Here is a 23,267-nt window from a genome sequence, read left to right as displayed (position 1 = left end):
GTTCTGGGGCCTCATGCATCCATTTATGACCAGTGGCCACGTTGCTGCTTCCACTGATGGGACAGATGTGTGATGGGAGGCCTGGCCCTCCAGGGTTCTCTGATTGTGGGGTGCCTCCTGATGGGTTCTCAGCATTTTCTTGAATAGTCTTTGAAAGTGGATTAGGAAGTAACCCCTCAGGACAGGACCATTTCACGCCCTAGTCACTGACTTGGGTTCAAATCCAGCCTCTGGGAGGGAGCTTTGGGAATGCTAGAGCTGGAAAAAGCAGTTCTGTCACCCACTTCCTAGGGAGGCCACCGCCCTACCGGGCATTATTTCAACAGGCATGAATACACTGCTATCTGCTTAAGCATTTTTTTGCTTGCTTTTCAACCTTTTACTTACATATTTTGACTTATGTCCTTTTTATTATTTGTATTTGTTGGTTTGTGTGTTGTATTTTTTATTTTAGACCCCTGAGTCACCCATACCCAGGACCTGGCAGCCCCAGAACCTCAAATGTCCTTCAATCTATTCTCCTGGGGTCAAGTCACCATCCTTTTAGGTCAAACTTCCTTCATTTTCATCTGCTCAAGGAATCTTTCAGGATTAAGTCGTCAGGACCAGGACCTGTGAAACCAGCGGGGGAGATGGATGCCTCCATCCTCTCTCTCTCTTGAGCTACCTCTCTTGAATGCTGCTCAAAAGTTGTTATTTTAAACAATTTCTAACTTCCAGAAGTGTTTCAAGAATAGTACGAAGGATCCCACGTGTCCTTGACTCGGGTACACCAGTGGCGAACTTTTTTTGCCCTCTCTATGTGTCTGTGTGGAATTTTGGGCAAACTTGCTGCCCCCAGCCCCTTTATCCCAAGCACGACCAGGTGTACTTCTAAAGCTAGGCCACTCTCTTATCTGAAGCAGCAGCACATTTACCAAATTGGGTAATTAAGCTTTCATAGCTTTATCAAGGCTGCTCTGCCTCCCTCAAAGGAGGTGCGGTCGCACCACCTCTCAAGCTGGCAGGGATTGAGATCACCGCGCAATCCCTCAGTCACAGATGCTGGTATCGACCGTGTGCCAGGCGCAAGAACACAGCCGGGATACGGCAACAAATGTCTGCAAAGTCAAAGTCAGCCACTCAACAATATTGAGCACTGTGTTGTACAAAATAAAGGCCCCCATATACGTCTGATATTTTAGCTCAGTAAGACTCCTGTCAGACTGTTGATTTCCAGAACAGTAAATAATGTCTGTGCTATTTTAAGCAGCTAAATTTACGACATTTTGTTAAAGCAGCAAACAGGAAACTCATACGTCAAGCTATTACATGGTCACCTCCAGACACAGGCCGCCTGAGTATTTCCGTATTTCCCTGAAGTCTCGCCCCAGTAGGCTATCCCTCCTGTCATTGGCCAGAGCTGGATCACATGGTTGTACCTGACATCATTTCAACCCTGTTCAGCCAATCAGGATTCGCCTCCAAGCTGAGGGCCGGTCCGGCCTTCTGGGTCAAACGTGGCCGCCAGATCCTGCGTAAATTCCTATTATTCTTTATAGGGAAGAGGATGGCATGGGGACATTTGGGGGCAACGTGGGAAAGTAGCTAAAGGAAGGGGCAAGAATTGAGTAGTCTCTGAAGGAAGGGCTTCAAACCTAGGCCGGCAAGCCTGGACTCCATCCAGGGGCTATGGGGAGCCCTGGGTGGCATTTGGAGCAGAGACCACACGCATGTTTTGGACGTTACAATACCCAGCTCTATTCAGAGTTCTCCCATGCTATCTGCCATGGCCGAGTCTTCAGTGTTGTCTTGTGTGAAGTATTAGTCGCTCAGTTGTGTCCAACTCTTTGTGACCCCATGGACTATAACCTGACAGGGTCCTCTGTCCATGGGGTTCTCCAGGCAAGAATACTGGAGTGGGTTGCTATTTCCTTCTTCAGGGGATCTTTCCTACCCAGGGATCAATGCTGTGGCTCCTGCATTGCAGGCAGATTCTTTACTGTCTGAGTCACCAGGAAAGCCCTTGGTTATCATCATATGTCCCACTAGAGAACCAGCAAGACCTTACTTCCCACAGCCTGCAGAGTTTCAGGTCTAGTCCAAGGGTTGCACAGGTTAAGCTGATGTGGGGTCTATCACAAGCATTCTTCTGGCTTGAGTAATATGGGATCCAATGACCCTGAGTGTTCTTTATCAGGCCATCCTGGAGGCAGTGGTTGGTACAGCAGCGTGATGTGATTCCCACAGCCCCTATAGAATCTGCTGCTCTGGGTTCTAAAGCCTTTGCCTGAATAAAATATAAGCAGGATTATTGAAAGCTGGTTTCGTTCCCTGCAAGGGACAGAAATGCTGCTTAGATCAGCTTTATCTTATGGGGAAGAGGAGTTCAGGCACAGCTGGATCAAGGTCCTCCAATAACACCACAGGGCATTACTGCTGCCTCTCTTGGTTCAGTGTCCCACTGAGCTGGCCTCTCCCTGGACATTGGCAGAAGCCATCTGCAGCCCCAGGCTCACACCCCTCTAGCTCAGGCAAGGAGTGGGTGGTTCTTTTCAAGCTAATGTCTCAGAGCTGACTCTTCCTGTTGCTAAATGTCAGATGATTCTAAGCGGTCAGGCCTGGGTTGAGGCCACTCTTGGGGGCTTTTGAGTTGGGAGTTCAGGAGGTGATTCCCCAAAGGAAAACCCAGCTCTGGGACCTGAGGAGTCCCACAACCTGGGGATGCACCCCGATTGCTCGGGTCCTGGAATCTTGTTTGCCTGGTACTGACTCCATTCCCGACCCTGCGGGGCTTTGAGACTCCCAGAAATTCACTTTCCTTTCTCCAACCTCAGTTGACCCCTCTGTAAAGTGGATGCCTGCCTCGTTCTGAATGGTAAAATACTTATCTATTCCTTAACGGTAAAGCCTCTGTCTACAATGCGGGAGATCTGGGTTTGAGCCCTGGGTTCGGAAAATTCCCTGAAGAAGGAAATCGCAATCCACTCCAGTACTATTGCCTGGAAAATCCCATGGACAGAGGAGCCTGGCAGGCTGCAGTCTATGGGGTCGCAAAGAGTTGGACACGACTGAGCGACTTCACTTCACTTCATTCCTTTAGTAATAATCTCTGCACCCATGTCACGCCCCTCTCGTGCACCAAGCACTGTTCCTGGCATCCTGACTGGAATCTGCGGTACTGGGATCTGTGCCCATTTTACAGCTGAGAGCATGGAGGCACAGAGTGGTCACATGTAGCCTGGCCAGGGTGGCACAGACTGGACTGTGCTTCCACGAGATGCCTCCTCCTCCTCCCGGGCTTTAGAGTCACCTCCTCGGAGACCCCATGACCTCCCTGCTCCCGGAGTCTCTGTCCTCCACTGTCTTTACATGTATGTGTTCACCCCCTTGTTTTTCTCCAGCCAGGTAGGGATCATATCATTGCGACACTGAACCCCTTTGTATTAGCAGCTGTCACAAATCGACGCAAACTTAGTGGCTTAAAACAACACAGATTTTTTTTTCTTTTCCAGTTCCGAAGGTCAGAAGTCCAACACAGGTCCCTCTTGAGCTGAAATCAAGGTACTGGCAGAGCCATGTTCCTTTCCAGAGGCTCCAGGGGAGAATCTGTTCCTTGCCCTTTCCAGATTCTGGAGGCTGCCCACATTCCTTGGCTGGAGGCCCCTTCCTCCATCTTTAAAGCTGAAAATGGCAGGTCTAGTCCTCCTCATGTTGCATCTCTCTGACCACAGTGGGGAAGGTCTCCACTTTAAAGGATGCTGTCATTACACTGGGCCCACTTGATTAACCCAGGATCATCATCTCCCATCTGAAGGGCCTCAACTTACTCCTATGTGCAAAGTCCTTTTGCCATGGAAGGTGACATATTCACAGGGTCTGCAAACCCACATGTCTCAGAGGGCTGTATTCAGGCTTTCTCTTACTTGTAGCACAAACATCCCATGACTTCAGTTTCCATCCCCCCTTCCCTCATATCGTTCGATCTAACTCAACATAAACATTCTTTCCTTCTGAGAAGTCTGCCTTGTCTCCCTGGGCTGGGTCAGGTTGGCATCTTCCATCACTGATCTGATTAGTAGATTGTTTCCGTCAGTTTCCCTGGGGGTGGTAAGTTGGGACCATGGGAGTTAGGATGGGTGTGGGCCAGGAAACCTTAGGGCAGGCGGCTAGGGTAGGAAGCTGCTGCAGGCTGGGTCAGGGTAGAGAAGAGGGGATCCGCGAAGAGGGCCATGACCTCCTTAAGGTCATGCAGTACAGAGCTTCTGGGTTCAGGAGACATGCCAGCCTGGGAAGCAGAAGGCCACGGGCTGCTGGCCTCGGTTTCGAACCCACGCCAGGCCAACAATGGCCCTTTTATTTGCACAGCTCAGGAATGGGTGGCTGAGCCATGTACCGAAGGGTCAGGTCTCAGCCAAGGTCACCCTGTGTAGCCCCCGCACACCCTTGGTGAGAACACGGGGTCTCATTCGTGCCCCATTTCCCAACCAGGAGAGAACCCCCTTGGACGATCAGAGGCCAAGGGCAGGTCAAGACGGCTGGTGCCCTCCCTTGGTGCTGCTCTGAAGTAATGTGTCCCCTGGCATTGGCTGGGAGACATGGGTCAGGCCAGGAAGCTAAGGTGAAGGACAGGGTCTGGGGGGTGGTGTTGGCCACAGAAGATCTCGTGCATGCAGAAGAGGGATGTGGCTTTAGGGGTCCTGCTTCTACACCTGGGGAGGGGGCAGATGCAGGAATGGGGAGCATTGAGGCATAGGTGGCCCTGGGAGATAACCAACAGCTCTCAATCGTTTGTTTTTCCTAAAAGCATTTTCCACTCCTTAAAGTTACACATTAATTTGTCTGTCTATGTATTTTGTTGTCTATGACCACACAAGCTCATTGAGGATGGGAGTAGGTCTGCCTTAGTCAACGTGTTGCCCCAGTACCCCCAAAGGTCCTTGCCTCCAGGAGACTGTCACTAATTATTCCCGAGAAACACAAACACAAACTGTGTAGAGGGGCTACACAGGGTCCATGAGATGTGGAGGTGCCCTGACAGTTTTCTGGGGCCCCAAGGACTGAAGGGATCAGCCCAGAGTAGGAAAAGCATCCTTCTGCACCAAGGCCCCAGGGGGCTGCATGCTTCCCAGCCCATCATGCATTTTGGGAAACCAGGATTCCAGGTGGCAAAGGACAGAGAGCACTGACCCTTGGAGGGGAGGAGCAGTCAGGTTATTCAAGCCACGTGAGGGGTTGTTGCAAGGGTAGGAGGGGGGCAAAGGCGAGGCACACAGTAGGCACTCTGTAAGATTTGCGGTATGATTATTGTTGTTGGCATGTTGTTGGGACCACTGGTATGTCTGCATCTCTGTCTCCTCTCCACAGCCCCTCCCCCCACGTGCTCACACCCAGTTGTGCCCACCGGCTCCAGGGACCAGGTGGCCAGGCGGGTGGCCTGGAGGGTTGGATTAGGGAGTGGCTGGGGCTGAGGTCCCTGGTGTGTGGGAGGGGACGGGGAGGTCAGGCTAGGAGCCCAGAGCACACTGGGGCCAAGCCAGCCATCACATGCAGACCACGATGCGCAAGGCTCCGCAGACGCACTCTTCGTGGGTCACTGGCCAAATCCCCCCGCCCCAAACGCACGGTGACATCTCGAACTCGAAGCCACGGGCCCGGCTCCCGGGTGGGGCCCCCGCCCCCCACCAGCTGCCGCCCACATCGCGCGCGACACTGCCCCGAGCCTCGCCGTCCCCGCGCCCCGCCCCGGCCGGCCCGCCCCGCCCCGCCCGCAGCCCGCGGGACCTTTATAGGGCGCGCCGGCCGCGCGCTGGAAGTGGTGCCGCCGCCGCCCTCCCTGCCGCCCGCCCGCCAGCCGCCCGCGCGTCCGACGCGGGGGTCGCCGCCGTGTCTGCGTTCGCCATGCGTCCCCGGGCGCCGGGGCCACTCTGGCCACTGCCCTGGGGGGCCCTGGCGTGGGCCGTAGGCTTCGTGGGCTCCATGGGTTCGGGGGACCCCGCGCCGGGTGAGTGGGGCGGCCGGAAGGGGCGGGCGGGGCGGGCCACCCACGTGGGCCTGCCGGGAATGCGGGCCGGGGGATAGGTCGGGGGGCGCGGCGGCGGTGGCAGCTGGGGACAGAGAGCAGTGACCCGTGATGACCCATGGCCGCTGCAGGTTGAATGTGGGAATGCTTGGGGCTCCCCTCCCCCAGCCCTAAGAGACCTGAAGGAGGGTCACCAGGAGGTCAGGCGAGCAGATGTGACTCCTCACAATTTATTATCAAGAACTAGTCCCCAGGGGCTGCTGACAGTTACTGAGTACTCAGGGTCTGCCGCCTCCCTCCTGGAATCCAAGCAGCAGCCCTACAGTGTGAGCACTCTTATGTCCGGTTTCCAGATGGGGAAACTGAGGCACAGGGTCAGACGGCTTGTAAAGGGCAAAGCGGATATGAACCTGGACTTTCTGGGTCCCAGTGTCCCGGAGAGGCAGGGCTGGGTGGTTGGACTCAAGATCTCCAGCCAGGGTCTCAGATCTTTCCTGGGTCTGGCGCAGGCAGACTTGTTAGAATCTCATACCCGCCAGTTGTGAAGACGCTGGGGAAGTCACACGCCCCACTCTGGGCCTCAGTTTCCCCTTTTATAAGGGGAGCAAAGATGCCGAGCTCCTCGAACTGAGCTGGTCCCTCGGAGCTCAGCGCAGTGCCTGGGAGCTCCTGGGATGGGGGCCCTGGCCACTCGTGCCCCCACTTAACGGTGCAGAAACTGAGGGCCATCTGTCCCCCCCACCCCACCCTGCAGCCCCACCCCAACCCTGCACTGAGGGGGAGCCAAGCCCCCTCCCCGAAGGCCGCGTCCCCGGGGAGACAGTGAGCTCATGCAAGGGGAATGTTCCCAAGTTGGAGTGAGTAAGAGGCGGGCCAGGCGAGGGGGGGCTGCCGGGCGAGGGGGCTCCGCGTGCCCTCGGGCGCTGTCTAGACAGAGGGCAGAGGCGGGAGAGGCAGCTCTAGGGCCCACTGACCCTGACATGTCCAGCTCCGGGTGTTTGACTGGTCGGGCAGGATGCCAGGCCTGGGCTGGGGGCCTGGAGCCATGGGGAGAGCTTGCCGGGAGGGGAGGGGGTTGGCAGTAGAGCCGTGTGGGGGCCGGAGCCCAAAGGAAGGATCCCAGAAGAATCTGCAGCCAGAGCCGGGACACCTGTGTGGTTCTCTATCCCTCCCTCCCAGGTGGGAGGTGGAGCATCCCCTTTGCAGTTACTGAGCACCAACTGTATGCATCCCCATGGGCCAGCAGCTGGCTGGCAGGCCAAGGCTTGAGTGTGGGCAGGAGCACCTGGGGGCACCTCTGGCCCTGTAGGACCTGCCCCTCTGTCCGCAGGTGGTGTCTGCTGGCTCCAGCAGGGCCGAGAGGCCACCTGCAGCCTGGTGCTGAAGACTGATGTGAGCCAGGCTGAGTGCTGTGCCTCTGGCAACATCGACACCGCCTGGTCCAATTTCACCCACCCGGGGAACAAGATCAGCCTCCTGGGCTTCCTAGGCCTCGTCCACTGCCTCCCCTGCAAAGGTGAGACCCTGTATGTCAGCAGAAGGCCATGGTCTCTTGGTCAGAGGCGGCACAGGCAAGAGTGAGCTTCCTGTCTTGGGGGCATGCGGGAGGTTGAGGCTGCTGGCAAGGGGATGCCAGACTCAGAGAGGGTTTAGGGGCCTTCGGGCTCCCAGGACTCAGCCTCCTGCAGAGAGGATTCCCCAGTTTGGTTTCCAGCCTCTAGGGTCTCACTCAAGAGGAGCCCTCTGCCCTGACAGCCTTGCTCACCTTCACTTCACATGGTGGATAGACAGGCACACCTAGCTCCTAGAAAGGTGGATTCTCCCTGACTGGCCATTAGGGTTTGTGACCCCACACTCAGTGTTCCCAAACACATCTGCCCTTAACCTCGCAGATTCCAGGGTCTGTGGTTAGGGCCACAGCTGTATGTTTAACAAGCATTTGCCTTCTGGACTGTGTTCTGTGAAATGCCACCTCCTCCATGAGACTAGGAGCTCTTTTAAGGCACAATGAATGAATAAATAAGTCAAGACATAGTCTCGTTGGAGACCCTCTCAGCCCACTGTGAAAGACTGAACCTGCAAGGACCCAGAGAGCGCATGGGGACATGACTTGAAGGAGGTGGGCTCTGGAAACCAGGGTGTTGTTGGATGATTAGGAGTTTGCCAGCTGGAGAGACCATGGTGGGGTGGGTGGGGAGTGGGACCATGGCCTGGGATCAGACCCGGGTGGGTGGAGTCAGGACAGGGGTGCCGGATGGAAGCTGGAGCTGAGGGCTGCAGACCTGCAGGCCAAGCCGAGGAGCCTGGCTGGCCGGCTGGGATGTGATTAATACCAGATCAGCCTGGCTGGGTGGTCCTGAACTCAACTGCCATGTGCCCTGGCTCCCTCCAGAAGCCCCTCTGGGTTTTGGGAGGAGGACAGACTTCAAAAAGTGCCTGGCCTGGGCCTGACATGGTCTAGGATGCCCTCCCCCCACCTCATCTGGCCCTGGCAACAGGAACTCAGCCCTGCTACTTCTGTTCTAGCCTGTGTGAAGCCACCCGGGGGGGAGCGTTTCCAGATGTGCGTGTGGGCGGGCAGCACAGGAGGCACCCAGGTGCAGTCCACATGCCCTGGCAGGGAGACATGAGGGACTCTGGCTGGCCTCTAAAGGAGCTTCCATCATTGTATGCTCACCCTGTAGGGTGGAGTTCCCGATCAGCCCCACTGTTACACTCAGGGTGACTGAGGCTGAAACTTCAACTCGAGCTCAGAGATAGGCCCAGACCCACAAATCATGGAGCTGGGGGTCCATCTGGTCTGGCCTGGAGTTCTCACACCTAGGTGCCCTGGCTCTCCTCAACTCACAGCTGTGAGTTTCCCGCTTTGGTGTATATGTATATATTTGCTCAGTTGCTCAATTATGTCGGACTCTGGGGCCCTGTGGTCTGTAGCCCGCCAAGCTTCTCTGTCCATGGGATTCTCCAGGCAAGAATACTGGAGTGGATGACCATTTCCTACTCCAAGGGATCTTCCCGACCCAGGGATCAAACCTGCATCTCCTGTTCCAGCGTTGGCAGGCAGTTTCTTTACCACTATCGCCACCTGGGAGGCCCCTTTGGTAAAATGATGACAAAAGGGCACCACCTTGTGGGGGCATGTGGGAGGCCGTACTGGGCCTGGGAGGCGAAAAGCATGCTTTTTATGGGGCCGGAGTGGGGGCGAGGACGCCAGAGATTTATTTCCCTACCTGAGAAATGGGGTTGCGGGGGGCGATAACCCCTGTTTCGAGGGCTCGAGCTGTGCGAGGCCCCCTCCTCAGGAAATGAACCGCAGACCAGGCCAACGCCCCGCCCTCCCCGACGCCTCTTCAGGGGAGGTCCTGGCAGGCGCGAGGAACAGACGCTGCCCATCCTCCCCAGCCCCGCGCCTGGATGGGGTGGAGCCCCCCGGGCTGACGCAGCCGGTCCCCCGCCGGCCTTCCCAGAAACGCGCGTAAATCAGGGAACAGACGTCAGCCTGAGCGGGTGGCCCAGCTGCGGAGCGAGAGCAGGACTGGGGGTGAAGCCTGTTCTTCCCAGACCCCCAGATTCCCAGCAGAGACCCCTCGCTTTCGCCCACACGAAGCCCTGCACCCTGACAGAGGCCCGTCCCACGAAAAGCGTCGAGTACTAGTCCACCTCGGAGTGGCTGAAATTCCCCCAGACCCCAAATCAGTTCCCCCCCCTCCGTGGGCCCCTTCTTCGGACTGCGCCTCACTCCGGTCCGGCCTTTATCCGTCGGAACAGGGAGCGAGGGCGCTGGGCCTCGGAGGACCTCCGGCCTCAGCCACGCGCCGCAGCCCACGCGTGCGTGTCCTCTATCCACAGATTCGTGCGAGGGCGTGGAGTGCGGCCCCGGCAAGGCCTGCCGCATGCTGGGGGGCCGTCCGCGCTGCGAGTGCGCGCCCGATTGCACCGGGCTCCCGGCGCGCCTGCAGGTCTGCGGCTCTGACGGCGCCACCTACCGCGACGAGTGCGAGCTGCGCGCCGCGCGCTGTCGCGGCCACCCGGACCTGCGCGTGATGTACCGGGGTCGCTGCCGCAGTACGTTGGGGCGGAGCCTTGGGGTTGGGCGTGGCCACTGGACCTGAGCATCCTGTTAGAGGCCACTGCCGCAGCTCGTGGGGGTGGGTCACTGGCAGGAAGGGGCGGGGTCTACAATCCAGGGTGCTTATTGTAGGTCTCGTGGATTTGGGTGCGGCCCATGGTGGGCGGGGCCTAGGCGTGAGCTCGTGGGCGGGGCCTATAGTCCCAAGAGAGAATCACAAGATCAGGTCTTTTGTGGGATCGGGAATGGGGACGAGTAGGGTACAGGTTTGGAAAGGTGGCTTCTGGGGCTCCTATGGGATGAAAAGTACGAGTATGAGAGTCAGAAACTTATTGGCGCAAAGTGGGGAGAGATTGAGGGTAGGTCTGAGGCGTGGCGTGGTTCGTGGAAGGGGTGTGACTGCGGTGCAACAAGGGGCGGGTCTAAAGGTGGGACCAGTGAGTGGCGGGACATTGGAAGGGGTGTGGCTTCTGGCGCAGCAAGAGGGAGAGGCCTGAATACCCCGCCCTGTCTGAAGCGCTCTTTACTGGTCCCCACGCCCCACCTGCAGAATCTTGCGCCCACGTGGTTTGCCTGCGGCCACAGTCGTGTGTGGTGGACCAGACTGGCAGCGCGCACTGCGTGGTGTGTCGCTCTGCGCCCTGCCCCGCACCATCCAGCCCCGGCCAGGAACTCTGTGGCAACAACAACGTCACCTACCTATCCTCCTGCCATCTCCGCCAGGCCACCTGCTTCCTGGGCCGCTCCATCGGCGTGCGCCACCCGGGCAGCTGTGCAGGTGCGGCACGCGGCGGGGAGCAGCGGCGGGGTCTAGCCCCCAGCCCCTCTCCGCGCCTGCATTTCTCTTTTGGTCCCTCCCACTCTGCAGGCACCCCCGAGCCGTTAGATCCTGAGTCCGAGGAGGAGGAGGAGAACTTTGTGTGAGCCTGCGGGACCGGCCTGGGCCTGGCGTTCAAGGCTTCCCCATTTTATTTATTGCCACAGCAGAGTCTATTTATGTCCAACGGACACTCCCCAGAACCTGGACAGGGACCACTGTGGGAGCCCTGGTGCCCCTCGACGATATCTTGGAAGGACTGGGGAAAAGAAGCCTGGGAGCAGGGCTGGTGGGTAGGGGCCCAGCCCCCCCAGCCCCCACCCCAGGTACCCTATTGCCCAGGAGGACCTCAAACTTATGGTCCCTTGGGGATCACTCTGATGATTGTCGCTGCCACCAAGAGGTCTAGGGATTTCCTGCCAGCAATTAATGAGGAGGTACCCTGGCCTTCTAGAACAGGGACCAGGGGTGAGAGGGGGTTCACAGCCTGGGTGTGAATAGATGAGCTTCAGAACATGCCCAGACTGCAGACAGATCAAGGAAGCAACCACTGTCCGCCACCAATCCCAGGGTGACCAAGGGACTTACCTTCCCCCTGCTTCACCCATTTCCCAGCATGTCCCTGGAGGATGGGGGTGCCATCTGTGCCTCCTGACACAGGCCTTGGGTATGGAGAGGCATCTGCTAGAACAAAGCAGGCGCCATGTTGGGTGGGAGGGACCCGGTGGGGCCTGTGAGGCCCTGCTCAACCACTGGCCCAGGGTGGGGCGTATATGCCAAGACCTGCTGCACACCTGGCATCCTGGAGCTGTGTGTCTGAGGGGCACCCCGGTACCTGCTACCCCATCCACAGGTGGCGTTCCCTGTGTCTTGCCCTGGCCTCTAGGCCCAGTTCCCAGCTGAACCCTCCTTGCTTGCCAGCTGGGTTTCCTCCTGCCAGCTGGGTTTCCTCCTGCCACCTGGACTGTTGCTCTGTGTCACCTCCCCATGCCCATCTGTAGACCAGAGGTGCAGACCCAGAGTGGAAGGGGCGTCCAGCGGGGCAGGAGCACAGCTCCCCAAGGCAGTGGTGCTCATCCATGTCCTTCCCTGCCTCCAGGAAGTGCCTTACCTGTGACACCCAAAAAAGTGCCCTTTAGTAATGGGTTCGCCCAAGCCTGCCAACAGGGCAATCTCCCCCGCCCTGGGGTCCTGCCTCACCTGCCAAAGAAATAAACACTGAAAAACACTGTGGGTGTTCAGACATTGTTCTGCTCCCCTCTCTCTGATCCTCTGTGTCCCCCCCACTTTCGGAGGGGGTTACCAGCCTGGGGTGCTGTGGGGGTTTCTGGAAGCATCCAGAAGAGACACAAGCGCATGTTCTTGGGGCAGGTGCTGCCTACTTCTGGGCCTCAGCATCCAGCTTCAGTTGTGGGCAGTAGCAGGCATAGAACTGAGGCAGGTGGCATGGGGTTGGGTGGGAGAGTCTTGGCCTTTATGGGGTAGGGGAGGAAAGGAATGGGGTCTGGGTGGCTTAGGGAAGCCCCAAGAGGCCACCTGGTTTAGGGTCCAGAGATGGCGGTGTGGCCCAGAAGGGTTGGAGGTGCCCAAATGACACTGACATGATTAGTAAAAGCACTGGGCTGGGGCTCACCCAGCCTTGCTGCCAGCCAGGCACCATTTGCCTGAAGTTCCTTTCGAGGATCAGGCTTCACACGGAGGTGGGCCAACCTGAGACCCCACTCTCTCCCAGCCTTGGTTTCCCCATCTGTGAATGGGTCTAGCCGGAGGACAGAGGAATGGCGTTCTAGGCAGGGGCTGAGGAGGCCAGGAGGCTGTCCCCAGCCTGGGCTGTGAGGCGGGGATGGGAAACTCCAGGGGGTTCAGCGTGGGGAGGGGGAGGGAGGATGGTGAGGAGTCCAGGTCCTGTGGCTCAGGGTCCCTCAGGGAGCGGGTGGTGGAGCTGGACCCTTGACCACTTGGAGGCCAAGGAGAAGCTGAAGGACATGTAGGTGGGCCTTGGGGGTAGACCATCATATCTGTGAGTCAGTTAACACTTTATTGTTATTTTGCCCTTTTGTTGGGAACTGATGCCCCCTACCCGCCCTGACACCAGGCTTCCTGGGGTTCAGGGGCTCATGGACCCTCTGCTCCAGCCTCGGAGTTTTCCAGGCCAGAGCTATTTGTATCGTTTGCCATCTCAGTGGTGTACCCGGTGCTGCTGTGGTTCAGACAACGCCTGCCGGCCCCCAGTGGTCCTGGGCTGAGGGCCATGCTGGCCACGCCAAATCACGTCCCAGATCCAAGTCACGAAGGCGGATACCTGTGTGTACACATCGGGTGTCTTGGGATCCCCACACCAGAGGCCAGAGAAGGAGACGAGGCCATAGGCCCGATTTCTGCATACCAGGGGTCCTCCAGAGTCCGCCTGGGGGTGGAGGCAAAGGTGAGGTCAGGGGTCCCTTGCTGGGCCTCACTTTCCTTAAAAGAACTAATATATGTAGATCTGATCTGGACCTTCTCTACCTCAAAACCCTTTTATGTCCCATGGACACTCCCCAGAGCCTGGGCCAGGACTATGGCTCCCCAGTGCTCTTAGAGCAAAGACTAAACACGTCATCTCAGCCTTTAGGGCCTGGAGGAGCCAGCCCCCATTGCTTATCTGCCCTCCTCTCCCCCAACTCACTTGGTTCCAGCCAGACATGCCAGCTGTTTCTGCAGCAAACCCAGCTCCAACCTCTGTGTGCTAAGTTGCTTCAGCTGTGTCCAACTTTTTGGGACCCTATGGACTATAGCTCTCCAGTCTCCTCTGTCCATGAGATTCTCCAGGCAAGAATACTGAATTGGGTGGCTGTGCCCTCCTCCAGGGGATCTTGCTGACCCAGGGAGGATCAAAGCCACGTCTCTTACATCTCCTGAATTGGCCGGGGGGTTCTTTACCACAAGTGTCACCTGGGAAGCCCAAGCTCCAACCTCTAGGCTTTTGCCTATCCTCGAGACCCATTACTTCCCCCTGCTGGACACTCCTTGTATACCACACAAGTCTACAGCTCCTTGTGAAATGTACAACCTGCGGGACTGTACACAGCAGCCCTGTGACCGGTCTGTCTGCCTAACTTGTCTCCCCTCAGATATTCTCAAGGCTCCTCCAGTCTCAAAAGTACTGTCCTCAGAGAGGCCTTCCTGAATACTCACCCTAAAATCCCTGCTTCCTCCTCTCCCCAGACCTGTTAGCCTAATTTTCACCTGAAATCAGTTCGGACCCAAAGAAATATGTCCTATTGGTGTGACCATTTTACAGATGGAGACAGTGAAGTCCTGAGAAGTGAGATGACTTTTCCAAGACCATATGTGTAAGAAGTGGCTCAGTCTGAATGTGGACCTGGGCAGTTGGGCTCTAGAATCTGAACCACACACTCTCTTGGCTAGAACAAAAGACACTCCCCTGCTCCCAGTCCAGGCTGTGTTTCTCCCTGAGCATCAGGGCCAGGTTTGCCATTAGTCCATACAAAGGCTTAGGAGCAGAAGCATCTTCCTTGAGATCTGGACACCACTTTTAAAGACACAAGTCTGTAGTCCTTTGTGCAGTGCACAACCTGTGCAGCCATACATGGCAGCCCTGTGACCCTGGAGGCTCCCTCCCCTTCCCAGGCCTCACCAACTGGTCAAAGGTAAGCTGGGACTTAGTTGCCAAGGCTCTCTGACCAGCTCTGACCTCTCTGAGGGCCTCAGTTTCCCTACACAGCAAGCAGGCAGGACTGAGAATGAACATCTCACCGAGCAGAAGCCACGTCGCCGGCGGTCCCCACTGTGGGTGCAGAGCATGGCAGGGCTCAGCTGCCCCTTCCAGGAGCTGTTGCAGGCATCCAGCTCCAGCACGCGGACCTCGGCTTCCATCAGCCCGGGGGGCAGTTCCTCGAAGTCGGACACGGAGCCCCAGCCAGCCACCTTGCAGCGCGTCCCGGCCCGGGGAGGCCTGGCACCCCTCCGCGGCAGCCCCAGTAGTCCCACTGCAGGACCCAGGGTGGCAGAGCTGTTCAGCTGCGGGGGCGGAAGGTGCCGGGAGGTTAGGCCTGCCTGCGGCCGCCCTCTGCCACCCCTTCCTGTCTACCTTTCCTTGTCTCTTCCTGTCCTTGTGGAAAGAAGTCAGTTGTAGCTGTTAGTCTGTCAGAGGGCCTGGCTGCTTCTGTCACCTTGGGGCCCTGCTCGTCAGACCTCACCAGCCTCCATGCTTCTAGTCTCACCCCCGCAGCTGCCCAGGGGTCCTGCTAACCAACATCTCCTTCCCTGCTCTGAGCTCTCCTCCAGTGCCCATTGCCCTTAGGACACAGGGATAAAAAACCTCTTGGCCCATCAATTGGCCCTTCCCTCCGCCCACCTGCACAGTTGCTCACACTGTAACACTGCACCCCTTGCTGGGGGCACCTTTCCTATCCAGCTTTTAGGACTCAGCTTAGACACCACTTCCACGAAGTCCTCCCAGATTGCCAGTCTAGGACAGATGCCTCCTCTGGGCTCCCATGTGCTCCTGTCAAGGCTGATTTACTCAGCTGCCACCTAGTTAGACCGGGAGTTCAGAGGGAGCCAGGCCAGGGCTATGTGTTCATGGCTGTGTATTCATGGTTTCCTGGCACACAGATGGCACTCAATCAGCAGTTATGGAATGAACAACTTGGACCCCTAGTTTGAGTGTTCGCTCCCTGACCTTGGGTGCATCCCTGATCACCCCTGGCCTTAGTTTCCTCATCTGCAGAGTGGGCTAGGTGAACCATAGCAGGGGTTCCAGGCTACAGGGTTTCACAGAGGAGCAGAATTCATATGCCAGGTTTGGCTGCCAACACTGGCTTCCCACATTATATTTTGCCAAGAAAACCCCACACCCTAGACCCTCCTGTTCCCAGGGTTTCATTTTTGTTGTGTTGATGTCCCCTCTGTTTGATTTTCACCACATTTCAAGGGCAGTTTGGGGATATTCTCCCTTTAAATGGCAGCTCCGGGGTGCCTGGGGTTGAATTTGGGGCCCCCCAGGTGGGGGCTGTGGGAAGGGTTGTCGCCCAAGCAGGAAGGGCCATGTGAGGTCCAAATAGAGGTGCATGTGCATGTGCGGGGAGGGAGGAAATGCCCTGGAGGGCCTGAGGGGGCAGGGATCAGGGTATTTGATGGCCCCACAGCCTCACTGTCTCCCTCTTTCAGCGTGAATATTGAGCATCTGCTGTGTACAATAACTCACCACAAATGAGATAAAAATCCCCGCCCTCGAGGGCAGAGGTGGAACCAGTGGTACAGGTGCTTCCAGAAGGTGTGGGTGGTGCTGGACACAGAAGAGGGGATGGAGTGAGAAGGGGGGAGCCAGGGGCAGCTGAGAACTGGAGGTCGTCAAGGGAGGCTGCCCGAGAAGGGGACAACTGAGCAAAGACCTGAAAGCCACAGTCTGGGGAGTCTGGGGAACATGGGCTGGGCAGGGCCACAGCCAGTGCAAAGGCCTGGGGGTCAGAGCCTGTTAGGGTGCTGACCACTCCGCGAGCAGCAGGCCAAGCGCGCGGTGTGGGTGTTCCAGAGGGCAGCAAAGGGAGTGACTTGACTCACGGGTGCTCACAGGCACCTAACAGCTGTTTTTAAACAAGTCAGGCCATGGTAAGGGGAGGGGTAGGGACAAGTCAGACCTGCACTGAGGGCCCGATCCCCACGCAGTGGGTCACCTGCAGCAGACAGATGTCACTGGTGTGCGTGGTGGGCTGGTAGTCTGGGTGCGTGATGACAGCGGAGATGCTGAACACCTGTTGTGTGGCCTCCACGGTGTGCAAGGCATGGGCTCCCAGCACTACCAGGCCTGTCCCGGGATCTCTGTGGGGGGAATGGGTGGGGAATGTGAGCAAGGCTGAGGTGAGGGCCACCTCACACAGGCTCAGTCTCTCGCATCCTGGGAAATAAGCCCATGCTATCCTCCTGCCAGCTTGTGATGATAAATGTTGAGTTGATCACCCTCCCATCTCAATTAAGGTATTAACTTCAATCGCTGCAATATATATATATATATTTTTTTGACCACTCCATATGAGATGTGGCATCTTAGTTCCCCGACCAGGGATCAAACCCATGGCCCCTGCAGTGAATGTGTGGAGTCCTAACCACCAGGTCACCAGGGGAGTCCTGCTGCACTATTAATTTGAATACTTATTATAACAGTATACTTCAAATGAATATAACACTCATTATATTTATTCTAATTCCCATCTGGATTATAGCATTGCCTCCAATAATTTCAATAGTAATGTTAGTAATTATTGTATCAATATACTCAGAACGAGGGCTTCCCAGGTGGCGCTAGTGGTGAAGAACCTGCCTGCCAATGCAGGAGACTGCGATTCGATCCCTGGGTTGGGATGATCCCCTGGAGAAGGGCATGGCAACCCGCTCCAGTATTCCTGCCTGGAGAATCCCATGAACAGAGGAGCCTGGTGGGCTACAATCCGTGGAGTCTCAAAGAGTCAGACATGACTGAAGTGACTTAGTATGCATGCAAGCACACACTCAGGATGAATGCAACAGTTGTAACTCTGCTTATGGTCACGGCTGCCGGTCCGTCCCTCCTTCTGCTGCCCCTTTTTCTCTGTTAACTCCCCCTGCCCAGTTGAGAGGCCCATCTGCACAAGCCCCCTCCACCCCCCTGCCCACACATGCCCTCATCCCAGACTCACCGGCCGCTGAAGCAGTGGGCAGCCGACACGACCCAGCGGGCCCTCAGCAGGAAGCCTCCACAGTTGTGCTGGCCCTGGAACTTCACGGATGCCATATAGGGCCGGGAGTGGGGGGTCACCTCGTGGCCCCCAATGATCTGTGCCCCCCAGGAGCCTGCAGGCAGGGTGGGTGGCCTGTCAGGGGTGGGGCAGGATGGGGTGGGGGCCAGGCTGGCGGGAGGCAGGAGAGACAGAGACGGAAAGAGAAGACCCTGGAGTTTGCGGAGTGGGGGGCCAGACTCCCTAAAACCTGAGGCTGGGGTTGGGCCTCCTGCACCCCCCCAAAAAGAAGCAGCCATGCAGGGGGCTGGGGCTTCCTGGGTGGGTCCCTGTGGGCCTCTGGCAGGCTTGGGTGGAGTACTTGGGGGTCCTCACCTGGGGGCCTCATGGGCAGTGTCAGGACAGCGGTCACAGTCAGCAGCAGGCGGCCCCAGTCCCTCACCCCAGGCCCCATGGCTGTCACAGGCAGGTGTGTCCTTGGAGAGCTCAGTGGGCTGCACCCCACCCAACGTCCAGGAAAAGAGGAATGGGGCTGTGGCCTGTGGTCGGAGGCCCCGCCAGCAACGGCCGGTTCTGAGCCAGCATTTTAGAAAACCCGATGATTCTCCTGCATTGGGGTTGTTGATGACAATCATAATTGCCTGGGAGACCAGCAGTGGAGGGGGTGTGAGGGCTCCAGGGCCCTGTTGTTCACCCAGAAACCGAGTAACCAGTAACCGGTTCACCAGAAACTGCTAAGCAGCCAGCAGCACTGCAGCCTTGGCCACCTCTCCAGGTTGGGGGCCAGCTCACCAGATGGAGGCAGTCCCGCCCCAGCCCTGCCGGTCACTGCCTCCGGCCTCAGTCTCCCCATGTGCAATCCCAGCCCCGGAAAGCCCTGTGATTCCTGCTGCCTTTGCTGCATGTGTTGAGCACCTATTGTATACCAGCCTCTAGTAGGTGCTAGAGGTGGAGCGTAATGTGACAAAGACCCCCACACCCTTGGTGCTGATGTTTCTCCTGGTTAAGGGTGTAGATCCACTGATCTGGGCTCACAACGGAAGCACAGGGCCTGGTGGTCAGATAATATCGAGCTCATCGGGTCAGTTCAGGCCCTCGAAGGTGGGGCCAAGGGGCAGGGGCTCCTCCTGTGGGCACTGGGGAGCCAAGGAAGCCTCAGACCAAGGAGGGGGCAGGGAAGCAGGGCTTTCGTAAGCCTATGGACACACAGGTCAGAGACCCTGTGCTGCCCTGGGGAGGCTTTGCTGAGGCCCCGCTAATGTGGAGATGCAATGAGAGGTCTGGGAAGCAGGTTAGAATTCCAACATGGGCTCATAGGGCTGAATCCAGGGGTGGGCAGGGTTGGTCCCTTTGGAGGCTCCTGGGGAGTACTGGCTGCCCCTTTTCCAGCTTCTAGAGGAGCCCCGTCCCTGACTTGCGGCTCTTCCCTCCATCCTCACAGCCAGTAGCACAGCATCTCCCGTCTCTCTGCCTCTGATCCTCCCCTCTCGCTTTTATAAGGACCCTGTGATGACACTGGGCCCCCTGGGGAATCCAGGGTAGTCCCCATCTCAGGTTGTTGTTGTTCAGTCACTCAGTCGTGTCTGACTGTTTGCGACCCCATAGACTGCAGCAGGCCAGCCTCCTCTGTCCTTCACTATCTCCTGGAGTTTGCACAGATTCATGTCCATTGAGTCAGTGATACTATCTAACCATCTCATCCTCTGTCACCCCCTTCTCCTCCTGCCCTCAATCTTTCCCAGCATCAGGGACTTTTCCAGTGAGTCAGCTATTCGAATCATGTGGCCAAAGTATTGGAGCTTCAGCTTCAGCATCAGCCCTTCTAATGGATATTCAGGGTTGATTTCCTTTAGGATTGACTGGTTTGGTCTCCTTGCTGTCCAAGGGACTCTCAAGAGTCTTCTCCAACTCCACAGTTCAAAAGCATCAATTCTTCGGCACTCAGCTTTCTTTATGGTTCAACTCTCACTTCCATACATGACTACTGGAGAAGCCATAGCTTTGACTAGACAGACTTTCGCGACAAAGTGATGTCTCTGGTTTTTAATATGCTGTCTAGGTTTGTCATAGCTTTTTCCCATCTCAGGGGCCTTAACTTAATCTCACCTGCAAAGTCCCCTCTGCCCCATGAGGTGACATGTCCACAGCCCTCAAAATGAGGACAGGGATGTTGTGGGGCTATATTTAGCCAGCCTCAGTCCCCTGTGTTAATTACTATGTTGTATTATCGCCTATGGTACTGACAAGGAAACTGAGGCACAGCCTTGAAAGTGGCAGGATGAGGGTAGAACCAGCTGGTTTGGAAAGAAACATGGCATGCAGGTACCTGGATCTCATCTCAGAGAGGCTCACCAACCAGGCAAGCAGATGTGATTTTTTTTAATTAATTAATTTTTGGCTGTGCTGGGTCTTCATTGCTGTGTGGGCTTTCTCCTGTGGTGGTGAGTGGGGGCTACTCTTCAGTTGCAGTGTGGGGGCTTCTTATCACGGTGGCTTCTCTTGTTGCTGAGCAGGCTCAGAGCACAAGCTCAGTAGTTGTGCATGGGCTTAGTTGCTCCATGGCTTGTGGGATCTTCCCAGAGCAAGGATCAAACCAGTGTCTCATGCGTTGCAAGGTGAATTCTTAACCAGTGGGACCACTGGGGAAGCCTGGACACGTGATTCTAGGCCACTAAGTTTGTGGTGATGTGATAGCAGCTGCAGGAACCATCAGGCCTTGAACACAGAGCAAAGTGGGAAACAGGGTCCACGTGGAAGTTGTTTCCGGGGTCTAGGCCAGGCTGGACCCTGTGCTTCCCTGGAGGTCAAAGCAGCTGGTAGGGGATTATTCCTTAGGTGACTTCAGTGGCTCCTGTCCACTGTGGGGCCCTGGGATTGGCCTGTCACAGCTGTGCTCCCGTGTCGGTCACTTCCGCCAGCCACATGCCCCAGGATGTGTAGGACTCATGCAGTCCTAGAGAAACCCAAGGCTGTTGGAATTGTTGCTGTCCCCATGTTACTAATGGGGGAAACATAGGCACAGAAAGGTCAAGTGCTTTGACCAAGGTTGCACAGCGAGGGAGCGATGTGCCAGAGTTGCAGCCTCAGACCAGCTCGTGCTATCTCTGCCAGGGGCCAACTCTGCCCACAACCTGGCACATTTCCTTCTTTTCTGGTGAGAGTTGTGAAACCAGCAACCGTCCTTCAAGGATCTGAATAACCAAGCTCGTTGAAGTCCTAAGGAACCTCCTGTGTGGGGCTCAGTGTTTCCATTTCCTAAACCAAGGCCCAGGGAGAGGAGCCTGGCTGGTCTGGGGCTGTACAGCAGAGGGTCTTGAAACCAAAACTCTGAGACTTGAAGGGTCTTTGCATGGAGGATTGGTGGCTTTCTAAGTCACAGCGTGATGGTGATGATGATGATAATGATGAGAAAACTCCCTTTACTCCTCTTAACTTAATCTCACTTGCAAAGTCCCCTCTGCACCATGAGGTGACATGTCCACAGGCCCCAAAATGAGGACAGGGACGTTGTGGGGCTATATTTAGCCAGCCTCAGTCCCCTGTGTTAATTACTTTGCTGTATTGTTATCACCCTTACTTTTGTTGTTGATTTGTGGGAGCTTTTTATATATTGAGGAGGTTAGCTCAAAGTCAGTTGCTGAGCACCTGAGTAGGGCACACATGCAGTCGGTGTCTATCACCTTGCCCTGAGTGGGTCATGCAGTCAGCACTCAATAAGTGAACAGGCCCTTCCTTAGCCCAAATTAGCAGCAGAGGTTCAAGCAGTCAGGAGAGGGATGAAGTTTGGTCAGAAGCCCCTGAGAACTTGAGAAAAACTCAAAATCTTCTCAGTGAACCCCTAGACACAGTGTTGAAGCCCAGGGACCCCACCCACCCCAACTTGGACTCCATGTGCCTCAGTTTCTTCATCTGTGGATGGGGTTGGTGCTTGGCCCGGGGCACAGGCCACGCAGGTGTCAACTAGTGACACTTACCCTTTACTTTTTTAACCCCTTTAACTCACACTCCAAGGAGACTGCTTCTTATTACTTGAAATGGGCGATAGTGCCTTAAGAATAAACAGCCCAGGGATATCCCTGGAGGTCCAGTGGCTAAGGCTCTGTGCTCCCAATGCAGGGTTGCCTGGGTTCAATCCCTGGTCAGGGAACTAGATCCCCCATGCTACAATAAGACCCAGTGCAGCCAAATAAACAATTTTTTTTTTTTAAAAAAAGAATAAACAGCCCAATCCACCAGCATCTTGTATGGCAGTCACTCCCCTGTGGGTGCCAGCCTCAGCCAGTGAGGGATCGTGCCGGACACCATTGCACTTCCCAGACTTTCTCCTGGACCTGCATCCGAGGACCTGGCAGAGAACAGAGAAAGGGATGTGTGGGTCTCAGTGGGTGGCACGTGGGCGCACTGAGCAAACCCGTTCAACGAATGGGTCTCTGAAGCAGCAGGCAGAGCCTCACCACTTCTCTCCACCTTGTCTGCCTTTTCAGCCTCCAGGATTTCTGCAGGGGGAGGATGGGTCACTGCTGGGGTCCCTAGAGCTGCCCCCACAGCTGTCTGGGCCTCAGTCTCCTCCTTTGGGAAACAGATGACCTGAGAGGGTCTCTAAGGGTGTTGGTGAGAATTCAGCAGGGGGCTGGGTGTCCTGTGCGCCCCTCATCTGTAAACCGCAGGCTAGTGCCACCACTCCTGCTGAGAAGATCAAAGGAGACAGCAGGAGGCATGCAGTCCTTCACTCCGTGAGTGTTTACTGAGCGCCTGTTGTGAGCAGGCACTGGATGTGGGGGGAAGGGGACACAGAAGGAGGACCCCTGCTCTGGCGGAGAGCTGGGCGCGAGACACCACAGTGAGTGACATCATCAGAGGCGGAATTCAGGGGGGAAAGTGAAGTCGGCAGGAAGCAGAGGGAAGAGAGTAGGATTTTAGGGCAAGAAGAAGACCCAGGAACACGGGGAAGGTGGGGAGGGGGCTCCTGGAGGAGGGTCCAGTGGGTGAGCGGCAGGGTGAGCAGCAGGGGCAGGGGAAGGAAGGGCGCTTCCAGGGCTCAGCTGGGACTTGAGAGCCAGGCTGCAGGGCACTGGGAAGCTATAGAAGGTGCGTGAGTAGGGCAGGTGGGGGAAGACCCTCTAGTGAGAGTGGAAAGGAGAGAGGAGGCAGGGAGACAGGGAGAGGGCAGTGAAAGGAGGCAGGGGTAGGAGACACAGGGCCTGGGCTAGAGTCAGGGCTGGGAGACATGGGGCAGGGTCTCTGACCAGGGAACAGGAAAGGGGTGGTGACCGGGACCCATGCAGAGCCCAGTGTCAGACCCGCTGAGGTCCAGATGCCCAGAGGATGTCCAGCAATGGCGAGAGCTGTGAGGTGGGTATGCCTGTTTCGTAAATAAAGTTTTATTGGCACAGGGCCACTTGATGCTGCAATCTACTGCCTCTGGCTGCAATGGCAGAGGTGAGTCCTTGCAACAGATCGGCCAGCCCGCAATGCTGGGAATATTTACTATCTGGCCCTTCACAGAAAAAGTGCCAACCCCTACACGAGTGTGAGCTGGGCCCTATTCCAAGTCCTTCAGCAGCCCTAGGAGGTAGGGAAGTGAGGCTCAGAGAGGTTAAGGAGCAGACCTGGCATCACACAGCACCTGAGGAGCTGAGCTGGGATTGGAACCCAGGCCCCCTG

General features: G+C 56.6%; 2 protein-coding genes across 2 annotated transcripts; one reads left to right on the top strand and one right to left on the bottom strand.

The window, feature by feature from the left end:
• On the top strand, positions 5,790-12,116 carry FSTL3 (follistatin like 3). Its single transcript, XM_018050505.1, has 5 exons — positions 5,790-5,983; positions 7,332-7,517; positions 9,851-10,066; positions 10,621-10,848; positions 10,939-12,116. The coding sequence occupies exons 1-5, from the start codon at positions 5,881-5,883 to the stop codon at positions 10,992-10,994; spliced, it is 789 nt and encodes a 262-aa protein (XP_017905994.1). The 5' UTR covers positions 5,790-5,880; the 3' UTR covers positions 10,995-12,116.
• PRSS57 (protease, serine 57) lies at positions 12,922-18,107 on the bottom strand. The gene is made up of 5 exons (XM_018050506.1): positions 17,979-18,107; positions 17,565-17,718; positions 16,566-16,710; positions 14,644-14,907; positions 12,922-13,294 (listed from the first exon to the last, which is right to left on the bottom strand). Exons 1-5 carry the CDS (start codon positions 18,055-18,057, stop codon positions 13,067-13,069), a joined length of 870 nt encoding a protein of 289 aa, XP_017905995.1. The 5' UTR covers positions 18,058-18,107; the 3' UTR covers positions 12,922-13,066.

The sequence above is a fragment of the Capra hircus genome, chromosome 7, assembly GCF_001704415.2.
Source record: "Capra hircus breed San Clemente chromosome 7, ASM170441v1, whole genome shotgun sequence".
Lineage (NCBI taxonomy): Eukaryota > Metazoa > Chordata > Mammalia > Artiodactyla > Bovidae > Capra > Capra hircus.
This window is presented reverse-complemented; position numbering and strand designations above follow the sequence as displayed.

Bases quoted from the DNA above. Each gene is read 5' to 3' on its own strand.
- FSTL3 (XM_018050505.1), top strand. From the start codon at position 5,881: ATGCGTCCCCGGGCGCCGGGGCCACTCTGGCCACTGCCCTGGGGGGCC. The intron at 5,984-7,331 runs GTGAGTGGGGCG...CTCTGTCCGCAG, and splicing joins TTCGGGGGACCCCGCGCCGG to GTGGTGTCTGCTGGCTCCAG. The intron at 7,518-9,850 runs GTGAGACCCTGT...CTCTATCCACAG, and splicing joins CCACTGCCTCCCCTGCAAAG to ATTCGTGCGAGGGCGTGGAG.
- PRSS57 (XM_018050506.1), bottom strand. From the start codon at position 18,057: ATGGGGCCTGGGGTGAGGGACTGGGGCCGCCTGCTGCTGACTGTGACC. The intron at 16,711-17,564 runs GTGAGTCTGGGA...TTCCCCCCACAG, and splicing joins GCCCACTGCTTCAGCGGCCG to AGATCCCGGGACAGGCCTGG. The intron at 13,295-14,643 runs GTGAGATGTTCA...CTCCACCCCCAG, and splicing joins GGCGACGTGGCTTCTGCTCG to GCGGACTCTGGAGGACCCCT.